Source organism: Phodopus roborovskii, unplaced genomic scaffold, assembly GCF_943737965.1.
Source record: "Phodopus roborovskii unplaced genomic scaffold, PHOROB, whole genome shotgun sequence".
Classification (NCBI taxonomy): domain Eukaryota; kingdom Metazoa; phylum Chordata; class Mammalia; order Rodentia; family Cricetidae; genus Phodopus; species Phodopus roborovskii.
Window position 1 is genome coordinate 8,975,162 of NW_026126563.1, and position 13,215 is coordinate 8,988,376.

The 13,215-nt window shown below is 46.3% G+C and overlaps 1 protein-coding gene across 1 annotated transcript in view; it reads left to right on the forward strand.

Moving 5' to 3' along the window:
• The window catches only part of Slc14a2 (solute carrier family 14 member 2), a 56,956-nt gene that overhangs the window by 19,208 nt on the left and 24,533 nt on the right, over positions 1 to 13,215 (forward strand). Inside the window, exons 6-9 of the mRNA XM_051202109.1 lie at positions 2,920 to 3,067; positions 4,540 to 4,674; positions 5,039 to 5,088; positions 5,661 to 5,835. Coding sequence (XP_051058066.1) covers positions 2,920 to 3,067; positions 4,540 to 4,674; positions 5,039 to 5,088; positions 5,661 to 5,835 — 508 coding nt within the window. The remainder of the gene's footprint in view (positions 1 to 2,919; positions 3,068 to 4,539; positions 4,675 to 5,038; positions 5,089 to 5,660; positions 5,836 to 13,215) is intronic.

Here is a 13,215-nt window from a genome sequence, read left to right on the forward strand (position 1 = left end):
CTTGGTCTCCTGGTGTCCTTCATCCCCTCTTGCTCTTACATTCTTCCTGCTTCCTCTTCTGCAAGGTTCCCTGAGCCATGAGAGGAGGGATTTGGTAGAGGCATCCCTTCCAGGCTTTAGTGTTCCAAAGTCTCTCACGGTCTGCACGAGGTCTGGCTGTGAGGTTCTGTGTTTGTTCGCATCTGCTGCAAAAGGAAGCTCCACTGATGGTGGCTGAGCAAGGAACTCATCTATGAGTGAAGTAGAAAGTCATTAGGGATCATTGGATTGTTGTATTTTTTTTCCCCGCTTTTATGACAATTTTTGGTTTTACCCTGGTCTCTGGGCTATGTAGTATTAGGTTCTTGGTCACTCAGTGTCGGGTACGGGTTGCATCTCGTGGAGTGGACGGTTAGTCCAATCAGTTATCGGTTGGTTACTCTCACAGCTCTGTGCCACCATTGCAGTAGCTCATCTTCCAGGCAGGACACTGTTGTAGATCAAAGGGTTTGTGGCTGGCTTGCTGTTTATGCTTCTCTTTTGGTAGCTGCAGAGTAGTAACTTCCTGTGCCAAAGACACTAGAATGTAGGGGTGAAGGCTCTATGTAGGCACGAGCTCAACTTCTCCAAGTTCAATAGATTGTGAGATATTGTCTTCAGCAATCGGGCATTGCCATCACTTTGTGAAGAGCAACCTATAGTTTTAGTAACAGTCTGCGTTGTTTGAGGATTCCCATTGGACTCCTTCAGACAACAGCTCAATTAGATGTAACCCAATCCCAGTGCTGGAATCTTAGTTTGGTGACAAGAAATGGCCAATTTGTGCCCTGTCTCCCCCATTATTTGATTATTTCATTTAGATCGCCTTTGTATATTTATATACTTTAGGAAACTTCTACTGTATTATGTTTCCAATACTATCCTTCTAATGGTCCTTAATTTTAGCTGTCTTGCCAGGCAGTGGTGGTATGCACCTTTAATCCCAGCACTTGGAATGCTGAGGCAGGCAGATCTCAGTGAGTTCAAGGCCAGACTGATCTACAAAGCAAGTACTAGGACAGCCAGGACTCTACACAGAAAAACCCTGTCTCAAAAACAAAAAACAAACCAAAAAAAAATAGCTGTTATGAGCATGGTTTCCTGCCAGCCTGGTCCCTCAGCCATGCCAGCCCCAAATAACACACAGAGACGCAGTATTAGATCTAAAGCTGTTGGCCTGTTACTAGTGTTTCTGATTGGGTAGCTCTGTCTTAAATATTAACCCATTTCTACTCATCTAAGTATTTCCTTGTGGTCTTATCTTACCGGAGAGAGGGGCTCGGCATTCTTCTCTCTCGGTCCTACATCTTGAATCTCCTCCCTACTACTTCCCACATCTTCCCTGTCTCCTAATCCCACCTATCTTACTTTCCTATTGGCCAACAGTGCTTTATTCATTAACCAATAAGAGAAACATATTTACAGAATGACATCTTTCATCAATCAGCTGTCTCTTTCCTTGTTTTCTCCCTCTCCCTTCCCTCCTCCCCACTTGATCCTCCAGTCCCATCACCCCCTCACCCGTCCATAGCTACATATCCTATATTCCTTTCATATGGAGATCTACCTGTCCCTCCTAGTTCCTTACTCTATGTCTAACCTTCCGTGGTTCTGTGGATTACTGGTTGTTGATTATTGACTTCACAGCTAATATCTACATATAAGCAAATATATACCATATTTGTCTTTCTGGGTCTGAGATACACTCAGGATGATTTAATTTTTCTAGTTCCATCCATTTATCTTTGAATTTTATGGTTCCCAGTTTTTAATGGCTGAATGATACTCCATTGTGTAAATGTATCACTTTTTTTTTTTTATCCATTCTTCTGTTGAGGGACAGTTAGTTATTTTCCAGGTTCTGCCTATTATGAATAAAGTATAAATGATCATGGTTTAGCAAATGTCTCTGTCATTCGATGGAGCATCCTTTTTTTGGAATATGGCCAAGCATGGTAGAGCTGGATCTTGAGGTAGATCAATTCTCATCTTCCCTCACAACCACCACACTGATTTTGGTAGGGCTGTAGAAGTTTGCACTCCCACCAGCAATGAATGAGTGTTCCCCTTACTCCACGCCTTCACCAGCATGAGCTGGCACTAGAACTCCAGAGCTATTCTAATTGTTTAGGTGTATTTGTTTCATATGTATGAGTGCTTTGCTTGCATGTATGTATACAAACCACATGCATGCCTAGTGCCTATGTAGTTCAGAAGAGGGTATTGGATCCCATGGAATTATAGATGGTTGTGAACACTATGTGTGTGCTAGAAACCAAACCCAGGTCCTCTGCAAGAGCAACAAATATTCTTAACTTCTGAGCCATCTCTCTGGCACCCTAGGGCTATATAATTTTAAAGAAGGTCATTAGCTAGGCCACTAGACCTCGAACAGAAGAAGTCAAGTGTGTCTCAATGAAAAGCCTTAGAGTAGGAGTCAATTCCAGAGACTGTACACTCTACACTAGTCATTTTGTCAAATCATCCATGAGAACAGCCTAGAATATTTACAATGTTTCCAGAACATTCCTAGGATTTCCAGAAGTCTATAGGAAATACCGAGGTGCCTTATACCCTGCTGGCAGTCTAGGAAGGAAGTGCATTCTGGCCTCTTCCAAGTTTCTTCTTTCAAAGTGAAGCCATGTGTTCCCCAGAAGCATCCATGTGCAGCATTGTGTATGGGGTCCACCTGACTGCACGATGGGTGCTGGATGCCTGGCAGGTGGTGGAGTGAGGAACTATTTGTTCCAGTTTGTGCCTTCCCCTGTTCTCTCTCACGCCGGAGGGCACAGCCATCCTCCTGTTTCCCTTCATTACACACTGGCCTGGTCTTAACCCTGATGCCTGGATTTTGCATTATCTGCCCACATTCCAGTGACCTGTATTCTGTTGACTTTGCAGCTGTTACAAACCATCCCTGTTGGGGTTGGCCAGGTCTACGGCTGTGACAACCCCTGGACAGGTGGTGTGATCCTGGTGGCCCTGTTCATCTCCTCGCCACTCATCTGTTTGCATGCAGCCATAGGGTCAATCGTGGGGCTGCTAGCAGGTAAGACAGAGCCCCGGCTCTGTAGGGAGGTCTTTAGGTGTGGCCTCATCCCTTTTCTCCTCAGCACACTGCAACCATTCCGGACTTGTCTTCACTTGAGTTTAAACACTCTCAGGGGGAGGAAATCTATTTTTCCCTTCCTTGAGCCTCCTCCAAAGGGAGCAGATTGAAGTAACAGAACATGTGGAGAGATGCAGAGGCTCTGATTATGGATCCCAGCATTGAGGGAGTTGGAGGAGGGGAGCAGTGATGGCCCAAGCTGGGGTACATGTGGTCCAGCACTTGGAAGTTTTGGCTAAGCTAAAAGAAAAGCTTTCCTAAAATTGGATTGGCATTTCTAAAGTGTAATTTCATATTCCTACACATATGTATATGTATGTACACACATTTATATATGGATATGCTCTTTCCCACAATAGAGTCAGAAAATAGGGTAGGGACCCTGGGAGTAAAGGATTATTTTTGAATTATTCCAATGCTTTGCAAAGACCTTTGGGAACAGAACTTTCCAAAAAGAATTGTAATTGGAGATAATTTTAAATTCATCAAAACTACAAAGCAATGATGCAAGAAGCACTAATTCTTTATCCAGATTTCCCTACTGTTCACACCTGCCCCAGATTTCTCTACTATTCACACCTCCCCCAGATTAACCTAGTATTCACACCTGCCCCAGATTTCCCTACTGTTCACACCTGCCCCAGATTTCCCTACTGTTCACACCTGCCCCAGATTTCTCTACTATTCACACCTCCCCCAGATTTCTCTACTGTTCACACCTGCCCCAGATTTCCCTACTGTTCACACCTGCCCCAGATTTCTCTACTATTCACACCTCCCCCAGATTTCTCTACTGTTCACACCTGCCCCAGATTTCCCTACTGTTCACACCTGCCCCAGATTTCTCTACTATTCACACCTCCCCCAGATTTCCCTAGTATTCACACCTGCCCCAGATTTACCTACTGTTCATACCTGCCCCTGAGGTTCTGACATGCCTCTCTCTATGTCCATCTATGTGTGTCTAGACTTAATTTTTCTGAACCCTCTGAAACAGAATTAAAATTGTTGACAATGCAGCTGCTTGGGCTGAAGGAGGGTATTAATGTCCTTTCTTAGACTGCTCCTTATCCCAGATGTCAACACACACACACACACACACACACACACACACACACACACACACTTTCAGCCACGGGCACAACTGAAGAGAGAGGATCACCAAGGATCACACATGTATGCACATACACATACACATATAGGCACACTTATACATATCACTGTATGAGTTCAGGACTTCCTCATTCTTTGATTTCCTGTGATCACGTGCTATTTACAGAGGCCCTTTTAAACATCAGAACAGTAGATATGTGGTAAATGGCAGAACAGAGGCCACTTTGAGGCAGCAACCATGGGAAGGCCTTTCTTCTGTATTCCAAAATTACCCAGAGATCTCACATCTTCTTTCACAGCACTGACTGTGGCCACGCCCTTTGAAACGATCTACATGGGCCTTTGGAGCTACAACTGTGTTCTCTCCTGTAGTGCCATTGGAGGCATGTTCTACGCCCTCACCTGGCAGACACACCTGTTGGCACTTGTCTGCGGTAGGTTTTTAAGAAAGGGACAGCCAAGCCCTGCTGGCTGTTCTTGTCTTAATTGTGTGTCTGTGCTAATTCGTTACTAAAATTGGTGGGGACAAGATGATAATGGACTATTGGCTCTATGAAAAGCCTTGATGAAGTGAGGAGAAGATCAAAGGGTATGCAAGCTCTAACTTCTGGCCTCAGATAGTGCATAGTCCTGGGAGAAATAGCTGCAAAGTAAAGGTCAGCAACAGGTAAACCCTGGTGTCGGACACCTAGGCTGTAGCAAAGCCGGCTCTGGGTCTAGGCCATCTGTTTCGCTAGGGCAGTGGCTGAAGGAGACAGGCTCTGGGAAGCTGACTCTGCTGGTCTTGTCCCTCCACAGCCCTGTTTTGTGCATACATGGGAGCAGCCCTCTCCAATATGATGGCAGTGGTAAGTCTGGACTATCTGAACAGCAGCCTCAGGTCCTCCTCCCCTCCGAACATCCAGGCATGTGGGGACTTATAGAAGAAGACTGGGGAATGATGTAGGGGTAATAGCATCTGGTCCTTTACCCAGTGTGTGTGTGTGTGTGTGTCAAGTTTTCCCATGATTCATCCAAAGAATAACCTTTCATATGTAGTTCTGGAGTGTGTGTCTGTGTGTGTATGTGTGGGTATGTGGTCTGTTTGTGTCTGTGTCTATGTGTGTGTGTGTGTCTGTGTATGTCTGTCTGTGTGTTTCTGTGTGTCTATGTTTGTATGTTGAAAGAGCAATAGAGAGTTAGAGATGGACAGATGGCACTCTAAGGCTGGGAGTCAGAACCATTCAGACCCAGCATTAAGATTCTGACTATGCCCAAAGAGAGAAACATCTCAAACTCCTTGACCAGCTCCTCTGACACTCTGAGTCCTGTGGCAGAAGACAGGGTTCCCCATCCACAATTCCTATCATACCTTTCTTCCCAGGTTTCTGACCCATCACAGGCACCTGGGCCTTCTTCCATCTCTTGGTTCCATTTGCAGGTTGGTGTGCCGCCAGGCACCTGGGCCTTCTGTCTCTCCACACTCACCTTCCTCCTCCTGACGAGCAACAACCCTGGCATCTACAAGCTCCCACTCAGCAAAGTCACCTACCCAGAGGCCAACCGCATCTACTTCCTGACAATGAAAAGCAATGAAGATGAGAAGCCCCCCAATGGTGACTAGCCCAGCTCCAAGCAGAAATGCTCTTGCCTGAACCCTTGTGGTCTCAACTCTGGGCCAATCAACTCAGCACACTTTCTTTGCCTCTTCTTGCACCTGTATCAAATCAAACACACCTGGTCCTCCCTAACCCTGAAGCCGATTTGCTCTCTCTGCCCAGATCTTTAAAACTACCCTTGGTGCAGCATTAAAGGAAGCTGGTATGCCCTTGCTGGAATCGGAAGTGAGGAGTCTGATTTACATGTTGTTGGCATAATGAACCGTTGTTTGAGAGGCTTTTGAGAGGAGGGTTGAGAGATGATGCGATGCAGACCTGTCTAAACAATAGATGTAGACGTCGCAGAATTGGCCTAGCTGATAGGCAGACATGGAGTAGAGTCGGGGTCTGGTTTAGAGCTGGGGTTGATGGGCACATGAGAGTTTTCCACAGAAGAGGGTTTTCACAATAATGAAAAGGTCAAAGCATGGAAAAGTGGAGCCCTGAAAATATGAATAATGTGTCTTGAACCTGCAAGCTTTCTCTCCACCAGCAGTTAGACAGCTTTCCCCAGCACTTGAGATAAAAGCCTATTTCTTCATCACGTAGAAACAAAATGCCCAATAGCTAATCCTAACGAGTCCCACCGGTCCAGCGCTGCTCTCCCAGCCTGAGACTAAAGCCTGCTTAGCCCTTCTCTCTCCCTCTCTCTCACTTCTAAAATATTGGTGTCTGGTGTTGTTTATCGTTTTTAATAATATGCCTCTTTCTTTTGCAAGAATCCATACTCAAGCGCATCTCATGCCTTGCCCTTGTCCATTCGAGCTCACCATTAATCTGGAACACTGACTTCAGATCATCCTTTGCTCTTTTTTGCATCATCCTGCCTTGCAAACTTTGGGGCTTATCCACTTGTTACCTCCTTAGATCACTCCATCAAAGGTCTTTTTCAAATAAAACCTGATAGAGCATAGGTGATAGGCCCTCCAACTCTTCACATGACCACACGGTCTTGTCCCCAGAAATCAAATAGCATTTTGTGTGGACATGGGATCCCCAATTGTCTGCAGATGTCATTTCTTCATTCCCTGTCTTTATTACAAATTAGAAACATGATCCTTTTTTCCCCCCTTTGGAAATAACCTTCCTTCCTAGATGTCCGCTTTGTTTATAAACTTGAGCCTGAGTGTCCATTCTTTTCCATCTGCCTTTTGACATACAAAGCCAAGCTTCTCTCTTTCCTCAGAGGTTCTGCTCGGATCATTAGTGTGAGCATTTTTTTTCTTCCCCCCTCTTTCTTCCTCTGACGCAAGCTTTTCTCTACCCCAAGGTCAATCTCTGTGGCCTCCGTTCACAGTTTTCACCATTTGTCTTTCTGCTTTGCTCTGGGGTGTTTCTTCCCCATCAACTACCAGCCATGGGGCCTTTCCTGCAACGCAGTAGATGCATCGGACTTGGGGTTCAGAAACCATAGCTTGGGCTCTATGAATTCTTTGGAGGTTGGGGCTGCTCATAATCTTGTTGTCTACTTTCTCTTGTCTTTGAAATCTATGTGACCCCCAACTTCATCCCATTGACCCTATTCCATCCCAGTTGATCTCTCGTGTTCATGGTCATGAACTTTCTGCCACTGCTTGGAGCCTGAGAATTCTGCCTTGGGGTCCAACTGTATTTGCTCATTTTCCCAGAAGATTTTTTTTTTTAATACGGAACTATTAATATGTTACTCAACCAGAGCTTGACAATAAACCAGGAGAGAATTGGATCCATCCCTGCCTTCAAGGAATTTATTTTTATGGGGATTTGCCTGGCCAGCTGAATAGCATCACCTGAGAAAATGATGCTGGCCAGACAGCCTGAGTGCATTTAAGTTCACAGCACCAGTTTTCATACTGAGGCAGTTACCTGATTGGGTTGGTCTTCTATTTAGGAATTGTCTCAGGCATGATTTTAAGGACTCCAGGAAAATATTTGTGCCTCTTCCTGTCCCCAGTGTTTCCCGTAGCTGCTACCCAAGCATTCCCAGCCATCCCTTTGGTTTAAGATTTGGAACCTGTTAAAATATAAACAGCCCTGGGCTAGTAATGACGTAAGCATGGTCAGTCACTTGCATCTTAGGTGGATGGTGTCATTTCTGAGAATGGGTTTGATTGCAAGAAAACACAAGTGGCATATCCCAAACCCATCTGTGATGAACAGGGGCGTGCAGAGATGAGGTCAAGTGGGGTGAATGGGGGGCCGAACCATCCTTACCCTGCTGGAAACGGTGATGGTATGCCTTGGGAGGAAAAGCAGACAGAGCTTTAGCCGTCTGCAGTGGGAGATTCATCACGGTGCAGAGGTGACAGACATCTGAATGAGTCAATGCAAAGAGTCTCTTTGCAACAAGGCAACTTGCCTGAGCAATGGTGTCTGCTTAGACTTAGTTTCCCACCCAGGCAGTGAAAAAGCAACCGGAGACCTGCTGAGTCCCCGTTTAGTGGGCAGGGCGGCTGGACCACGGCAGCGTCCCTCTTTCAACGCCATGCATGCACACACAGGGTTCCATTGTGCTCTTGCGTTCTTCTGCTTTCTAGGAGAGTGGACTACCTCACCCTGTGTATAACATGTGTATAACATGTATGGCTGAGAGATGCTGGGCTACACCATGGTTCTGTTTAGCCCATGAGCCCTGTGGGACCTTCCTGGATGGCTTCTTCGTGGGTGATGTCTTCTCTTTCCAGCTTAGTGGACAATCATGGTTTATTAGCAGCCTCTCCATGTTGTGTCTGAGCTACCAGCATAGGTGCTCAAAAAGCAGGACTGAGCTCACAACAGAAAGTTCAGGAGCCTTTGGAAGAGGCCAGAGCAAGACTTCAAAGGGCAAGCATGTGAGACTGGGCAGGCAGGGTGAAAGACAGGAGAGGCTTAGACATGGTTGGCGGCCTGTGGTGTAAGCATGGAAGGGGTCTGCCCTCTACCAGCTCTCGACCTGTCCCTGGAATGTGGGGTCACCTAGGTGCCTCCCACACCTTCTGTTTGCTTTTCATCCTCCTTGAACAAGCTCCCTCTTTGGGAGTCCCAAACACCTGGTGTTGGAAGGGAACCTTTGACGTCAGCAAGAGAGTTTGTCTACTCAGGTGGAGCTAATGTCCTTGGTGTGAGGTATGGTTCTGATCCTAGGGAGGACACTACCTTCCACCCCTAAGTGTATGCTGGGGGCAAAACAAAACATGTTTTGATACCTTCCCCTACCCCCTTCAAGTCAGCCCATCAGAACCATGGTTTCATGGGACTTTCAAGAGCCAGCCTCCTAATATATAGAGCGCAGTGTATATTTTTGCCACATTGATTAGATCACGCTCTTCTTAAACTGAGAGGACCGTGGTGAGCTACCAGGAGACCCTGGTCAACAAGAGTTAGGGGGGAAGTTCTGAAATTTTCCACAGAAAGACCACATTTAGTATTAGGCAGTGTGAAAATTTCCATTGAGACACTGATGGCAAGCACTGGTCCCCAGCCTGTGTCCTGCCTCTTGGGGAATTAAGTGCACTTAGTAAGCTTGGAAGGCAAATTGCCCCCCAAGGAGAAAACACTTAGGTAGTTGCTTAAAGACAAATACTGAAGCTAGAATTCTAATGAGCGGAGGTAACGCCTGAGAGACAACAAGGAAGCAACTAGACAGTTGCCAGGGCTGCCCTGTAAGGAAAGCTGCCTGATCCAGCTGGTGTGGAGACCATGGCAGCCAGAATACATCTTCCCTGGGGCATTTAGGAAGTATCTTTAGTCGAGAAGGCTGCTGAGAGGCATTTGTCTTTCTTCATCTTCGACTGGCAGACCTGTGCCAGGCATGTGTTCAGGGATAAGAGTGAGTGGATTTCCAGAAAGCTGTCAAGGGGATGGATTGGAAGATGCAGAGCAGTGAGGGGGTTCAGGGTTAAGAGACATCACAGCGCCTGGAGCTGAGGACAACAGACACTGGAAAGAAGCTTCTGACTGAGTCTGATGGTCTAGATTCCTCCAGCCTTGTCTAGGAGTCAGAAGACGCCCAGGTAAGAGATGCTGGGGTAGAAGTGAACCAAATAGATGCCAGCCTACAGGACCACCTGACTTTGCAAAAGGAAGCTCTGCCTTCTCCCATTGAGCTGTATCCAGGGAAGGCAGTCATGGGATGGGAAACCTATTAAGAATTCTAGCCAAAAAAAAAAAAATCTAGTTCTTGGAAGCTTAATGCTAAAAAGGCTCTTAAATATTTATAGGTCAAACCTCTTGTTTTATAGATGAAGAAACCACAGCTAGTCCAGAGACTTACCCAAGCGATGGGCCAGACTTCAGGTGTGTGAACTGGCAACCTGAGCTGGCCTGTCTTAACTTGCCATAGAGCCAGGGAAACAAATGAGCCATCAGAACCCCTTTCCCGGCCCTCCTGACCGCTGGGTTAGCCACGTGCTTCTTGTCATCCATTTCACGACTTTTCAACCCTTACAGCTCTGACATCACAGGGTCCCCAGGGAAAAGCTGGTTGAAATGAGCCTCTGGGATGAAACCTCTGGCTAATGAGGTAGTGTTGAATACACTCCTCAGGGGAATCATTACCTACTGTTTTCAGGGACCGGTTACCTGCTCTAGGCTTGGCCTACCTCTTCGTGTCCTGTTCCCTTTTGTAAGCATGCCAATAGAATTGGGTCATCCTAGTCCAGGTGTGTCCACACAACCCAGCTCCTCAACAGCTTTTCCTGGGTGCCGTCAATTTCAGTAGCATAGACTTACTCCACAAAGCTACAGAAAGGAGTATTTCCAGATGCCATGCCATAAGGAGCATTATTCCAGGCTATCGAAGCTACCTGATTGAAACAGGAACAGCCTTATAAAATTGTGATTTTATTTGCCCTGAGATCAAAGCATCAGGGTAAAAGTATATCAGGTAAGAATTGATACAAAAGTGTACGTGTGCTCGTGTATGGAAACATACATGTGTGCATGTGTGTGGAGAGCTAACGTTGACACTATGTGACAATCATTCTCTAATTGCAAAGGCTGGAGATCTTACTGAACCCAGGAATCATCAATTTTAGCCAGTCTGGCTAGCCAGCTTGCCCTGGCTCCCGGTCTCTGCCTCCCAGGTGCTGGAATTACAGGCTTCCCACAGCAGGCTGGCTTCTCTGTGGGTCTGGGGATCCAAATTCTAATCTTCATGCTGCACTGTAAGTGGTTTATCCATCCACTTGGCCAGCCTCCCAGCACCAACACAAAAGTTTTAGTGCATAGTTTCAAAAGTTTTAAAACACAATGGGGTACTTTAAAATCAGGTAAGAAAAGCCGACCAAGACATTTGTGTGGGGTCACATCTGAGTAGATAAGAAGTTGGCAACTCACCGTCATATAGATAGTAAATTTTTATGACTCCGTCCTTCCGGGGACTCTTCATTTGGGATGAGGTATCAGGGGCCATTGGGAATTAGCCTATCATTGCTTTTATATTACTTACAGTCCACTGAGTCAAGTTCTAAGCAGTGAGAATCTGGTCCTGGGAGTAAAGAATGTTTAGTTTTATTGGGGGAGGGCTTACTTTTGGCCTTTTTATTTCTACATTTGCCTTGGCAGATCAACAAGGTCAAATCACCGGCAAAGGAAAAAGATCTCCTTCCACCCGGAACTATTTGGGAGCTGAGAAGGAGCAGCAGGAAGGCCTGGCTGATATTGCGGTTCTGCCCACAGATTCATAGGAGCCTATGACATAAAAGGCTTGAGCCTTGTTTTGAAGGGGGTGGTGCCACAAAAAGTTGAAGGCTAGACTGGAGGTCAAGAGGCTTCCAGTGATAGCAGGTGGGTATCAACGTAAATGGCAATGGGTGCTCTCCCAGACACAATATTATCTGGTGCTTAATGACCTGGAAGATGCCAATTATGCCAGAATGTAAGGAAGGAGGGGTGGATGGCACGGAGTAGAGTTAAGACAATAGGAAAGAGGCTGTGAACATCATAAAAGAATAATGAGACCTATGGTGCTTTAAAGTGACCCGGTAGAGTGATTTAAGGGAGATGGATAGGACGTTTAATAGTGATGATGAGCATGATAAGGAGCCCTGTGCCCAACAGAGGAGTCCTGTGATGTTGAGGTAATAGATAAAGGTAGGGCTTACAGTTCAAGTCTCGCGAGCCAGGTCAGTCAAGACATCGGTCTCTGGAGGTAGATTTCACCTGGAGCTGGATGCAAAGAGGATGGGGACCCCCAGGTGGCTCGCTGGAATAGGTGGTTAGAATTTGGGGGGCAAGGGGGACATTCTTTACTCTGGATCGTTGTATCAACAGGTCTTGTAACTTGGCAACGGTTGAGGACATTAGAAGGACAGGATAGGATCAGGTTCAGACAGCTTCAGTGACCTGTCTGAAGTGAGAAGGCAAAGTGAGAAGATGAACTCAGTCTCCCAAGTTAGTGTGAGGAGGTATCCCGAAGACATGCTTGAGGTGAAGCTCATCTCTGACTGTGGTAACCGCCGTGATTGTCTTGGTGATAGTAACAAGAGAGGGACCCTGCCGTAAAAGTTAGACTCCCAGAAGATGGAGGGCATCAGGTTGCATAAAAACAATACTTAATTTTGAGAGCCTCACTCATTCCCTAATGACATTGGAAATGAAAGACAGGCAGACTGCAGGGAACAAGGGAACTCCGTGGAAATACAGTGGTCTATGGTTACTGGCTACCTCTCAGGTCCTTTCTATTTTTGTGAGGAGTGCTCCATCCTTCCAGTTAAGGTATGCACTGTAACTAGAACATGGTTTCATCCCTTGCACCAGGAAGGATGTCAGTGGAATCTGTTTGCCAGTCTAGCAGCATAGTCCCAGACACTGGACAGGCTATAAAAGGAGATGGAGTCTGCCGGCTCCTCTGGGATTTCTGTGATAAGTGGAACAAGCTTTGGAAATAGACTATGTGAAGAATGTCCGTGTCTGGGGAAGGAGGCCTGATTAGAATGAGGAGAGCTGTAGCTCTCAAGTGTGTAGCCTGATGGACATTAAGTCTTTTCCATTAGGAGAACTGGCTTATTTTCTGGGCTCTGCAAGCATCCCTCTGGGGTGGCTGCAATGCCCTGATCTACAGCCTGTTGAGTCTTTTGAGGTGATATGTTGAGAGCAGGGAGAGGTCACTGAGACCCAGGCTCGAGTGGAAGCTAAGCCTCCTGTTTGGCTTGTTAATCACCTCAGCTTTTACCCAGAGGACTATCAAAGTGCTGTTTTTGGTGGACCTTGCAATGTAGTATTAATAATGGCTACCTGAGTGCAAAGCCAGATAGCTTCTAGTAGGTTGGAAATGTCAGCAGCATGTTTAATCAGGTATTATCAGCAGTGAGGATGTATCTTTCTTTCCAGATGGCTGCTTAGGTGTGGGTCACATAGTAAGAATAGGCCAAATCCATG